General features: G+C 42.6%; 1 protein-coding gene across 1 annotated transcript in view; it reads left to right on the forward strand.

The window, feature by feature from the left end:
* Positions 1–11976, forward strand: part of me1 (malic enzyme 1, NADP(+)-dependent, cytosolic) — a 78027-nt gene extending 66051 nt beyond the window's left edge. Inside the window, exons 7-14 of the mRNA XM_041942658.1 lie at positions 7253–7362; positions 7500–7597; positions 8715–8828; positions 9565–9670; positions 9826–9968; positions 10096–10269; positions 11065–11163; positions 11273–11976. Of these exons, the coding sequence (XP_041798592.1) occupies positions 7253–7362; positions 7500–7597; positions 8715–8828; positions 9565–9670; positions 9826–9968; positions 10096–10269; positions 11065–11163; positions 11273–11440 (1012 nt within the window). The 3' untranslated portion in view covers positions 11441–11976. The remainder of the gene's footprint in view (positions 1–7252; positions 7363–7499; positions 7598–8714; positions 8829–9564; positions 9671–9825; positions 9969–10095; positions 10270–11064; positions 11164–11272) is intronic.
* The last annotated feature ends 1055 nt before the right edge of the window (positions 11977–13031 follow it).

A 13031-nucleotide genomic window follows, 5' to 3' on the forward strand; every position in this document is an offset into this window, starting at 1 on the left:
AAAAATCCTTCTCCTCTTCAAGGAGAATGTTTAGTGATGTAACTGAGTGTTTGACTTGAGGCCAGCCTGCCATTCTCCAGCTCCACTGCTCCTTTTGAATCCCCTGCAGGTGCTCTCTACTGCTCTTGTCTTCAGGCAGAAATGAATTATCCCTTAATCTCATTGCTCCTGCACACACCCTCAACACTTAAAAAGGATGAACCAAACTTTGAACTCAGCATTTTCTGTCAGGGAAGTGCTCACCTTTTTGTTACATTTCATCACACTTAATCCCTGATGTGGTTTTGTTGGTGTGTGCAGATTCCTCTGTAAGAGTCCTCCTGCATATATGTAGGTAATTAGATGAAACTAAATACCTCTCTATCTGTATCACATGGTGACATAGAGTTTTCAGTACAGCCCATCTTATACTGTGTTTTTAATTTGATTTAAATGTTTAATCTTATAATCATATGTTGTCTATATAATTTTTTAACAGAATTGCATGACACTTGTTATTAAAGCTACTGAAGAGTCTAAGCAGTTGACAGTTAATGTCCCGAGCCGCTGTCACTGAGCTCTGTTTTATAATGTCTGTTTTATAATGTGTTAATTAGTGAGTTGATTACCTTTAGAGATGCTGATTTTGTTCCCTTTGGAGAGAGCCAGTTTCCAGTCTGTGTGCTAAGCTAAGCTTCATATTTACTTACCATCTAACTCTTGGTAAGAAAGCGAATGAACATTTCTCTCAAAATATCAAACTCTTCTTTTAAGACAAACCCATTTAAAGTACATGTAGACCTTAGGCAGACCATTTTCATTTCAACATATCTTTGGGTTGAATATTGATTTTTCATGATGTCAGAACTGTTCATGTCTGAAATGATTGTACAGTGTTTGACAGGACAGGCTCAAACTCTCAGTAGCATGCAGGAATGCCATCATTTCTTTTAAACCTTTGGCACTGAGAGAGTAAGGGACAGAGACACCAATGGGTGGATGGGTGGATGGATGGGTGGATAGGTGAATGGATGAAAGCAGCAGAGAGAGGAGAAAGAATGCAGAATGTGGTGTTGTCTTTAATGATGGCTCTGGGATTTGAGAAATAATGTGTGCTGAGAGATGCTGGCTCTCTGGAGAGCTAGAGGGGGCTGGCGATTTATTAAGGCTTCAGCCACGAAGCCACGAAGCCCCGTAGGGACGGCACTAACAGACAGCCTGTGTGTATAGACAAACACACATGTATGCACACAGGTTCGACAGCTGTGTTTGGACAGAGCACCGTTGTCTGTGGCCTTTTTTGCAGAGGTCCTCCCCGGCTCTGTGTGCACTCACACCTTCTCCCCTGCCTTTAGTCTCCTCCTGAGTGTCGGGAGTATATATGACGTCTGCTTACTTCCTATTAGGTGGAGATTCAGATTTCATCGAGTCTCAGATGAAGCCAGATTATATTTCCTGAAGGAGCTGGGCCTCGTTAACTCCCTCATTCTACAGACATAACACTGAACGTCTGAGTGATTCGCCACATGGGGAAGCGTCTGTCGTCTCATGTCTCACGCCCTTCTTCATAATATCAAACATTAATAACAATTTCACAAGCATCTATTCTCAATATACTGGACTGGCTTGGCAGTAAGCATCAAGAAACCCTGAAAGTACTACTCCAGAAAGCAATGGGTCTTTGTGTTTTTTCTGTCCTTCGTCATTGTTGTGGCAAGTCGTAAATCACAGCAAAATAAAAGTTACAGGCACAAAGGAGCTTAAACAGAGCCGTGGCAGGAACAGTTCGTTCCTGGTCTGCAGGTGTCTTGTTTGCCAGTCTGGTCACTTCCAGAAGTCTCCAATGTGAAAATCAATATAATCAAAACACCTGCCTTCATATGATAACTCTATTATTCTATTGTTGGAATTGTGTGTGCATGTGTCTGTGCGTGTGTGTGTGTGTGTGTGTGTGTGCGTGTGCGTGTGCGTGTGCGTGTGTGTGTGTGTGTTACAGACAAGGCCGTGCATTTTCTGCCACCTTCTTAGCTTGCTCTGTTCTTTTCTGTCTTTTTTCACTGGTTTGAAGTGGGCGGGGCTACGAAGGAAAAGGGTGATGTCACTTACTTCTGACCGGTCAGGATTTGGTTACATTCAAATCAAAACGTGATAACAGCTGTGTTGTTTTTTGCTTATGTTGCCAGACAACTGTCAGTCAAATCTGATCAAACCACTCCCATAAAGTCCTGATGACGCAGAGTTTGGTTGTTGCATGATTAGTCATGAATACTTTTGAATTTGAAGTTTTCCAGGACTTAAACCTGCAATGGCTGATTCATTGACCACTTGGCAATGCTCTGTTTTAGAGTTGGGTTATTATTCTCTCTTGGTTTGTCACCAACCTTTTTTACATGGAAAAAGCCACATCATCTATTGTTACTATAAATACTTTAGCGACATAGTTGTCCATTTCTCTCCCTTTCAGTTTCTCCCAGCCACCACATGAGGTAGTTGCAAAGACTTGTATTGTTGCTCACACTGAGAGTCAACTGAGCAGCCACATCAGAATCAAGAGTTTCCACTCTCACTGTTTTACATCCTCAAGCAGGTGTTGGCAGGATTTTTCTTGCCTGTTCTCACATCATACTGACAGATTTGAGTGCTTTCCCACCAGGGCCTTTTTGGTCGCAGAGCTCACTGAACAGACAGCGCTGTTGACAAAGCACTGGACAAAGAGGTGGAAAGCGATCCCACTGCCAAATCTCAACAGCAGCGATACGTCTCTTTCTCCTTTCAGAGCAGTCGTGAGAGGTGGAACAAAGTCACTCCTTTGGCAGTGGAGGTATCAACAAGTCCTGAACTTTGAGTTCAAGGTCACTCACCACCAAATGTGATGCTGTTTTAAACATTTACAACCAAGGATTTTTACAGCACCAAATAAGTGAATAATAATTAGTAAAGCCTTCGATTAAAGTCTGCAGTTATAGTTTAGGTACAGGTATAGTTTGTGTCCAATTGGACGTACGTATGTCTGAAGCTCATTTATTATTTATGATCTGATGATATGACGGGTAATAAAAGGTCCCTCTCCAACAAAACTTTAGATCTATTGGGCTCCAAAACTACATTACTGTTCTCCAAAAGCTTAACATCATGCATTTTGTAGCTATAGAGGCACATTCTTTTTCCTAGAGGCCCCATATTTTGTTCCCCATCAAGAGTTACCATGTACATCATAATAATCAGTCAATCATATTTTCAAAGTTTTAAGAATATTAAGTGTATTCCTTTAGCCAAGTTTGACCACTTTTCTGTGTTGTTACCCAGTAACAATACAGCCATAGACTGCAATTATAACACAAGTACTCAGTAATTAAAAAAATAGTAATGCTGTCTTCTTCCCTTGTGCCCATTTGTCCTAGTATAGGTACCTAGCAAGTGTTTGTTAATGCCCAACATGTACTGAATAATGACACTTTATTTTGCTGGCTCTAATTGAAAGTGTTACCTAATAAACTTGGATGAATAATTTATTTAGTCTCTGCCAATGCAAAACAACTTAAGGCAACAGATCCATAATAGAAGTCTGCAGTCCAAACATCTGTTTATAGCAACTCTGGTAATTTTTGTGTGAGAACAGTCTTTCTCCCAGTCCGTCTGTCTTTCCCCCACCTCTCACAGCTTCATGGATTTCCCTCTCCACTGTCAGGAATATGGTCTGTGTTTTTCATCTTTTGGGTGTGCCCTATCTTGCTTAGGTTACTGCCCTTGATACTTCAGCGTAGATACAAAAGCAAATCCTGCTGTCATTGTCCAGGGTATTTTTTTATTCAGCTGGCAAAGAGGCGCATTGTCAGATTTTGGCGTTCCATTCAGTGGGTCGTCAAGGAAAGACAACAGACTTTGAGGCAGAATAGGGACGACAAACACAAATGGCCTCCAAGAGGAGCTTTGTTCTCGGCAAAGCACACACACACACACGCACGCACACACACACACACACACACACACACACACTGTCAAAAACACTCCCCCTATCTTTATTGGCTCAGGCCAAGGACCAAAGAGCTCTTTGCATAGGAAAGATGTTACTTTCTCTCTGCAATACCACAACCACAGATAGTCGCTCTGTAGCTTACGGCAGTGGATGCCAGTAAATACGCATGTGTTCACAGCTCAGTTATTCTCAGATCTGCGTCAGGAGTCTCTGATCTTTCCGGGCCGTCATTCTAAAATTAAACATCGAATTCACTCTCATTTAAAGCCTTAAAACCTAATCCTCTGTCTTTAACAGAGAATACTTGCAGGCCGTCAGTACGATTTTCATCGTCTGCATAGGACTTTCAAATCCCTCTCTATGCCCTCCATGCATGAGCAGCTTGGTCCTATGTGAACTGATGTGACCTTTCCAGTAGCGAGCTGCACCAAACCATACCAGAGGGCGCTGCACTGGCAGTGGGGCAAGGCCACATCTATCCTCGCCTGTCGCCTGTCTGCGTCTCCTAAAGCCCCAACACAATGAAAAGTTTATAGCTCCCTTCTTGGCCTCATTATTCATCCTCTTTGCACAGGCTCTCAGTGCTTTAGTACTGCTCTCTGCTTGATAGAAAACACATTTCTCTCCCCAGCGCTACTGCCGTGTTGGCAGTAAGTCAGGCGGGCTGTCAGTCTCTGTATTAGGAGTCGGTGTCTTGCAGTGTGGCGTGGGGACAGATAAACAGTGACCCAGCAATGGCACTCTCTCATCAGGACATTAAGTTTTATTGCAGTTGAACTCAGGTCGCGTCTCATCCTGCATTTCTTTCTTGTCTCGCTTCCGTTCAGCTTCGTCCTCCTCCTGCTTAAAGTTTAAGCAGTTTAGCAGCAACTGTAACGAGTGGGAAAGAGCTTTAGTGAATGGTACAATAACAGTGCAAACGAGGATCCCTTTCCTTATAAAGTATGAGGTGGGGTTTTATGAAAAGGCTGATAAAGTAACAGAAAGGAAGAAAGGAGAAAAGAGAGCAAACAGAGTCTTGACTATGAAAAACTGTGGTTCAGAGAACGGACGAGGCTGCAGGTGTTGGTTGCGGGGGGTTCGGAGCGGCTCCGCCTGTGTGCTTGGCCTGTCGCCAGTTTCCTCCATCACTCACTCACCGAAACCTGATCCCTCACCATTTCCTGCCATTGTTTCAAGCTGAGAAATAGTTTTAATAAAAACTGTGCTTTCAGAGAGTCACGTCGTTCAGAGGGTGTTAGGGTATTTAACTATCTCCTGCTTTGGTAGTTTATATTGCATGGTCATTCTCCATCCCCCAAACAGTGGTTGTCCAGGCACAGCGGGTCTGCCAAGCCCTGGATGTCACCATGTTCTGAAAGAGTGTGCATTTGGCAGTATTTGGTATTTCAATAGCCTGGAGTGGAGTGTGGTGTCTGTTTTGGGGGATTTTTTTTTTTTTTTTTTTGCCTTTACGACACAAAAACCAGAGCAGGCGTGTAAGGAACTGATTAAACAGTGTGTTTATCTGCTATAATGTGAACTACAAACATTAGCATGTCCTAGGGACAAAAATCTGGACCTGCAGTGGCTTTCGCTGCCTGAGTCAGAGCGTCATGAAGAAATGGGGAGGAATGAGGAGGTTTCTGCATTAACCTAACCCAGCTTTGTGTCCAAGGCCAAGGAGCCTTTCATTAATGCATTTTGTGGAGTTTCAGGTATGAAGCTAAAAAATTATTCATGAAATAGCATCCAATCTTGAAGTCAGTCCTGGTACTGTATCAGAGAGGGGGGGTGTTAGCAGCTTCGTCTGGGTCTTTAATGGATTTGTGTCAGTTAAGTTTGGTGCATTCATCAAAGCCACAGCACATTCGGAGCCACGTTAGAGAAAAGTTGATGTTTCTTGTTGGTGTCGGAACGCCAAAATTAGCCGATTAATCTCTGTTTTTTTTTTTTGGACATCTCTCACAGTAGGTTACTTCATCGGGTCAAACGTCTAAGACAAGAAAAGGATGTAGACGAGAAATGTGTACTGATGACCAATGACACGTGCTGCCGTCTTCTTCTTCTGCTGAGTTTTATAGCGGTTGGCATCCATAAGTGTTGCTTTACCGCCATCTGTTGGATTGTACCAGCTTCACAGTGCAAACTATTCACAGCATCCCATTCGCGCCATCGTCCACTTCATAGCCAACCTCGGCTCAGTTGCTGCCTTTTCCGCAAAGGCACGTTTTGGAACAACTAGGCTTTACAGAGCAAACAGGCAACCATGCTCAGAAAAGCCATAAAACAAGAAATGATTTTCACTGAGGTTCAGTTGAAAATTGGATATCAATAATAAATATTACATTGTCTCAGGCAGACATTTTTGCAGTACAATCCACTGTAGATTCCGTTAATATGCTGTACTTTTTCAGCATTTTCTGCCATTAGGTGTTATCCTGCACACCTTCACCAGCTCCTTCTGTCTTTCCTCCAGCTGAAAACCTGTCTTTCATCGTGGAGATGCAGCAGCAGCAGCAGCAGTTGCTCAACAAACATCCAGTAAATTCCTGAACAAAAGTTCCACCTGTTGAAAGGCATTGGAATCTGGGATTTGTCTTTGTTGCTGCTAAATCTAATTTATAGTCTCATTACGCTGGGCTCAGGCCTTATTTTCGCTGTATGATGTTTTTGCAGGAGGTTATTGGCGTCGACTTCTGTGCTGTTGTATTGACTATATGTGATAGGTGGTCTGAGCAACATCTTGTAAAACTGAACACTGCTGCTTTACGGGGAGGCTGGGTGGGCTCGGTGTTCTTTCCCTTTAAATTTGGTGCTTCTGTGGTTCCACTCCTTTGTGTGGCTTTGACCTCCCTCACTGATACTCATTGTGAGGTGCTGTCGTGAAGTTGGGGCGAACAGGTGTCTGCTTGTTAAATATCCATTTAACAGAACACTGTGCAAAGTTCTGTGGCTTTTATTTTCACTTTAGACAAGACTTCTAACAAAAAGACCATTACTCTCTGTTTAATTCAAGCACTTTCACACAGCTGTGCATATTCAGAACACGTTGTTGGAACTTTGTGCCCTGAGAAACCGCCACTCCTCATGGCTCACTTTGTGCTTTGTAGTGTGGAGGGAGAGCGCCCCCTCAGGACTGACATTCAATCTTTGAAAGCAGGGGCTGCTCTCTACATGTGTTAATGTGTGTGTGCAAACCTCTATTAAATGAGCCCTCACCTTTACGACAACAGGTAGCTTCATCGTATCTCTTTTTCTATGTTTTGAAGTTCTCTGCTGGTTCTCAGAGGTGAATGGCAGCTCTTCTGTTTCCAGGTATGGAATGGACTGCCTGATTCAATTTGAGGACTTTGCAAATGTTAATGCTTTCCGTCTGCTGAGCAAGTACCGCAACAAGTACTGCACATTCAACGATGACATCCAAGGTAACTCCACGAGGGACACACACACATGCATATACAGACATCATCTCTGCACGTCTAACCCATTAAATCTGTATAATAACATAGTGGAGATGAATGCATGGAACCGTGTTGGCATTGTTGATCTATGATCCTCTTAGGTACTGCTGCAGTAGCAGTCGCAGGACTCCTGGCCGCCCTCCGCCTCACCAAGAGCAAAATGTGCGACCACACCATTGTGTTCCAAGGTGCAGGGGAGGTATGTGCAGCACATTTAAAGCAGCACTGACTGTGTGTTTGGCGGAACAGTGGCCACTGTGGCTGCAAGAGGTCATCAGACAAGAGTGGGGAGTTGAATTTCCCTTGGCATCCAAGAGGTTTTCTTGAGTCAGAGGATTGATGCCGGGTTCAGACTACACAGTATCACCCTGCTAATGTCCTGACCTGACAAACATATGCAGTTGAAGGCGACAAGTGATTGTTTTATCCTGTTTTTGTGTATCACAGTTCAACAACCAACGTCACATTAAGGATGGCTCGCAAGGAAAATTTTGCTTGTAAGATTTTTTTTTTCACCCACGACAAATGTCACGACACGCTCCAGGACTGATAATGCTGTTGGTGGCGCTAGGAGGAACAGTGAAACAGAGGAGAGGTCACTGTCATTTTTCTGTCCTTTTCAGCATTTTTTCCAGACTCATGACAACCAGTTTCATACACACCGCTTCGGACGCCATTATTTATTTACACTCTTGTTCCTAGCCAGTCCAATGTGAAAGACGACAAGCTATGATTGGTCGGGGAACTGGGTGTACTCTATGATGTCTCTCATCACAACAAGAACGTATGGCTCTGTAATGGCCTTACCTGACACAGTGACCATCTTAACTGTCCAAAACATGGGGTAGTCTGAACTCTGTATTAAAGACATCCACTTCCTGGTGGTTAGGTTAGATGCTGAGCATGTATTTAATTAAGGCAAAATGCAAACTTCAAAATGAAAAAGCCATCAAACTGTAAGTGCACTGAGTTGAGCAGGGGTGTGTTTTATTGCTCATGAAGTCATTTCTTTTATTTGTGGGAGGAGGGTTGTTTTTTGTCATTTTGTTTAAAGTGACGTAGTCTCACTTTAAACAAAGACCATTATTGGCAATGGAGCACACCGACTGCTGTTTCAGCCAGAGAGAGAGAGAGGTTTGTGTGCCGGGGAATGATTTCCATTTATAATTCCACTACTTTAAAGATCATTATTCAAGCCTTGTCTCTTCACCACAATCAGTGAGATGTGTGCATCTTCGGATGGAAAGAAAACGTAGTGATTGCAGATCAGATGTTCTTTTGATGAGACTGATCCCTCCTTTTTGTCTCGCTCCCAGGCAGCGATGGGGATTGCTGAGCTGATCACCATGGCCATGGAGAAAGAGGGACTCGCTAAGGAAGAGTGTTTGAAAAAGATCTGGATGGTTGACTCTAAGGGTCTCATTGTCAAGGTGTCTCAATAAGATACTAACACACACATGTACAAACACGTGCAGACATGCAGGCAAGAATACACTAAGCCAATGTCATCTGATCACCATAACTGACCAGAATGAAGGACGCAGTAACATTGAATTTTCTATGATATGTCTTGGAATCTTCAAAAATTAATGTCTGGAAGTCAAGTTAAGTGAAAACCTGCAAAAAAAAAAATGGATGGTGAAATGCAGAAAACATCACAGGTGGATGTTATTACAGGTGAAGAATCTCTACGGATGGATTTTCCTAAGCTGTTTGACATCAGTTACTCCGCAATCAGGAAAAAAAAAACATTTCCCATGGTTCATTAATTTATAAGACAGAGGTCTTTCCTTGGCATCAGTGCAAAAGACTCTCCAGGAGATGAACATCTGTTAAACATCTGTTTTGTCCACAATATCTGTTATTTGTCCTTCATTCCTCCTCCTCCTCCTCTTCACTGTCTCCAACTCCTCGCTGCTTCTTCCTCTCCACCAGTAGACGACCTCTGTTCCCTCTCTCTTCCATCCCACCTGTCTTCTTCATATTCATCTCTTTTCACCTCCTCTTTTCTCCCATTTCTCAACTGAAATGAAATTCTTCATTCCTTCGGTGCTAAAAATCGGAGCAATGGCAATGATTCCAAGCAATAAGGTGTTTTTTTACAGTGTACAGATGGTTTCATGTCTTTATTATCCTCCTCCTCTACCGTCCTCTCTAAACCCTCAGGGTCGAGACCACTTGACTCATGAAAAGGAGAGGTTTGCTCATGAGCACCCACACATGAAGAAACTGGAGGATGTGGTCCAGGAACTGAAACCTACAGCTATCATCGGTAAAACAAGTGTTTGATGTTTTCTTAAGACCTCCAGGTTGCCATTTTGATGCTCAGACAGCATCTTGTCCTGTCTTTAAAGTTGAAAGACAGAAAAGGTTTGATCTCCTGAGAAGGAGACTGCAGTGATGCACATTGATGGCTTTTTGTCTCAGGTGTGGCAGCTGTTGCCGGAGCCTTCACCGAGCAGATCATCAGGGACATGGCTTCCTTCAATGAACGCCCAATCATCTTTGCCCTCAGCAACCCGACCAGCAAAGCCGAATGCACTGCTGAGCAGTGTTACACCCTCACAGAGGTGCTCACTCTGAACACTCTTTATTACCGTTGTATTCCACACGGGGCTGGGAGTGATTTTATTGCTCATCTGGAATGAAATAGGTTGACTTAAATACGGTATGTTGCTATATCACACTGTGCTGCAGGGGCGGGGCATCTTTGCCAGTGGCAGCCCATTTGATCCCGTCACACTGCCTGATGGGAGGACGTTCTTCCCTGGTCAGGGAAACAACGCCTACATCTTCCCTGGTGTGGGCCTGGGTGTCACGGCCTGCGCCGTCAGACACATTAGTGAGGAAATCTTCCTCACTGCAGCAGAGGTACCACACTGACAAACGCACTATATCAATATATCAATGACTATCAATGACTCATATTGTCACTGAACCTCTGCTAACACTTCCAAGGTGTCATTACATTATATCTTTAAAATTAAGTGATGGGAAAAGTATTCAGATCTTTCACATCAGTAAACACCAGACTGTTATGTAACTCTCTAATAAGTTATCCTGCATTAGATTGTTGCTTAAGTAAAAATATGTGAACAACATTAGGATGATGTGAAGTGAGTTTTGTACTTTTTTGTATTGGATTATTATTACTAATGCAGAAATGTGTAAGTAGCATTGTAATGTTCACCTTTTTAGGTTAGTTTAAGCTATAACAATACTTTATATACTTTAACAATATTTTATAAGCTCATCATATGTTTTGTATGTAAAATATGAATTTTTAACTATAGCTGTTACATAATCAAATATTTATCTCTGAAATGTTCTGGAGTGCGATTATAAAATAAATACAAAATGGAAATAGTCAAGCACATCACTGTGCTTAAGTACAGTACTCGAGTAAATGTACTTGGCTGCATGTCACCACGAATTACTGAGTTTTTCTGTGCACTCAAGAACATAAGCAAATTTACCAAGAGACTTGTTCCATTCTAACTCTATTTACCTTCCTTTTGGCTCTGTTCACCTTTTCAGATGTCAAAATGTGACTAGAAACAGTTCAAACCACAGATTGCTGTCATTAACTGAGCTGAGAGTCATGCAGGCGTGTTATTTAATGCTCTTCTGTGCCATAACATGAGCTGTCTGTTTACCATTTAACAGGCGCTTGCTCACCTGGTGACAGAGAAGGACCTGAGCGAGGGAAGATTGTATCCCTCTCTCAGCTCTATCGGCGACGTCTCTCTCAAACTGGCTGCCAAGGTGAGAGTTCAGTGTAGCAGAAGTGCTTTACCACATCTGTCTGAGTGCAGCTGAATGAGGGCTGACGAAACTGCAGAAACTTTCATTTCCCCAAACCTGTGCATTACAGATCATGGAGTATGCCTATGAAAACAACATGGCGACGCTTCACCCGGAGCCGTCCGACAAAGAGGCGTATGTGCGCTCACTCACCTACAGCACTGACTATGATGAGTTTGCTGTGGACCCGTACCGCTGGCCAGAGGACAGTATGACTGTGCAGTCATGCAAACTTTAACGAACTGGACAGAGACACAGAATGAGCCCTGGAGCGACATGGTAACTACTGACATGCAATATCGTCACAAGACGTGACGGTGGGCTACGAATGAGGCTGTGTGTAGAATTTTCTCATTAAATATATCCCTGTGAAACTAATGGTGACAACACATGTAGAGTTATTGAGCTTTAAATCTTTGATGTGCCCTTCTCCAGGAGTGAAATGCATGGTAGTTTAAAGATGCAGTTAAAGAAATATTGCATTTATAAGTAACGGAAAGAAGGGAAACTGATCAAATGTGAAACAGGAAGTAGTTTGCAGAACTTACAACTTACATTACATTTTATGATAATATATTTGGGGAAAGTCCTTTGCTGGTTACTTTTAATTGCACTGTAATAAGCAGTTACTTATAACTGTGTAGGCTATAATACAAAACTCTTTGTCACATAAAAATGGTTTTGATTAGTGTTTTCCGTGTATGAGTACTACATTTGTACTGACAAAGGACAAGGGTGCATTGAGAATTAGAAAGGAATGTCTAATAAAGATGTCAGAGTTTTTAAAGTAGGCTCCATGGCATTTTTCACAGACATCACGTACGAAAGGTATCTTTCAGTTTCTTTCTGTAGCAGACAGAATGTACAGACTGTTCATTCAGACTCCCAGTGACGCCATCTGCCTCTTTTGTTTGCTTTACTGTGAGTAAAGCAACTTGAAAATGCATTGAAAGGTGTTTCTTAAATGTGTCTTACCATGCTCTGGCTCCCTCTAGAGGCCAACTTGTGTTGTTGCAATACAATTAGCCACTTATTATGACTTCGTTATCAACTCTATATGTAAAAAAAAATGTATTTAGTCTTTTTAAATAGATTTTTATCACCAGATTTTAACAGGAAACTTACTAACTCTTATGAGGCTCAGTATGTACCATAATACAATATAAATCACCATTATTTTCATTTTCATGCAGTTGTAACAGCAGAAAACTGTAACAGTGGTATATTCAGCCCATAAAACGCAGCCGAACAAACATAGAATATGTGGTCTGCAATGCAAGCCACAACAAAAGCAGCAGGTGAATCAAACCAGTTTGTGATTTTGTGTCTGTCCAGTGTTATCTGATCTAAACTGAGGATTACTTTACATTAATGAATCAATCACAGGCCAGACAGTCAGTACCAGAGGCCGTGGCTGGCCTGCTGCCCATCCCAGTCTGAAATCAATAGTGGAGCAACCAGACCAGTCAGCATTCAGTGTTGCGCGTCTCACCCCGGGCAAGATTTTTCGCGAGACAAACATTCGTTTGCCTCCTTGCTTCGCCCTCCCTTTCAATTCAGCCCCGGGCAGCCACCACTCTGACATGAGGATCAATATGTCTCAATGTCAACACCATCCAGTTGTCAGCCATCAAGGCCAGAAATAGTATTATTCCAACAACTTTTGCTTGGTTGTGCACATACTGCACAGTATGTCAGGATAAATCTCTGATATAGATATCTGTTGCACAGAATGGATCAGGAGAGACAGGAAGAATTTAAGAATAAGACACGTGAGGGTGAACTCTGATCCTCCAGTAAACTGCAGCGAGCTTTTGTTCCAGATACCT

The sequence above is a fragment of the Chelmon rostratus genome, chromosome 8 (assembly GCF_017976325.1).
Source record: "Chelmon rostratus isolate fCheRos1 chromosome 8, fCheRos1.pri, whole genome shotgun sequence".
NCBI lineage: Eukaryota > Metazoa > Chordata > Actinopteri > Chaetodontiformes > Chaetodontidae > Chelmon > Chelmon rostratus.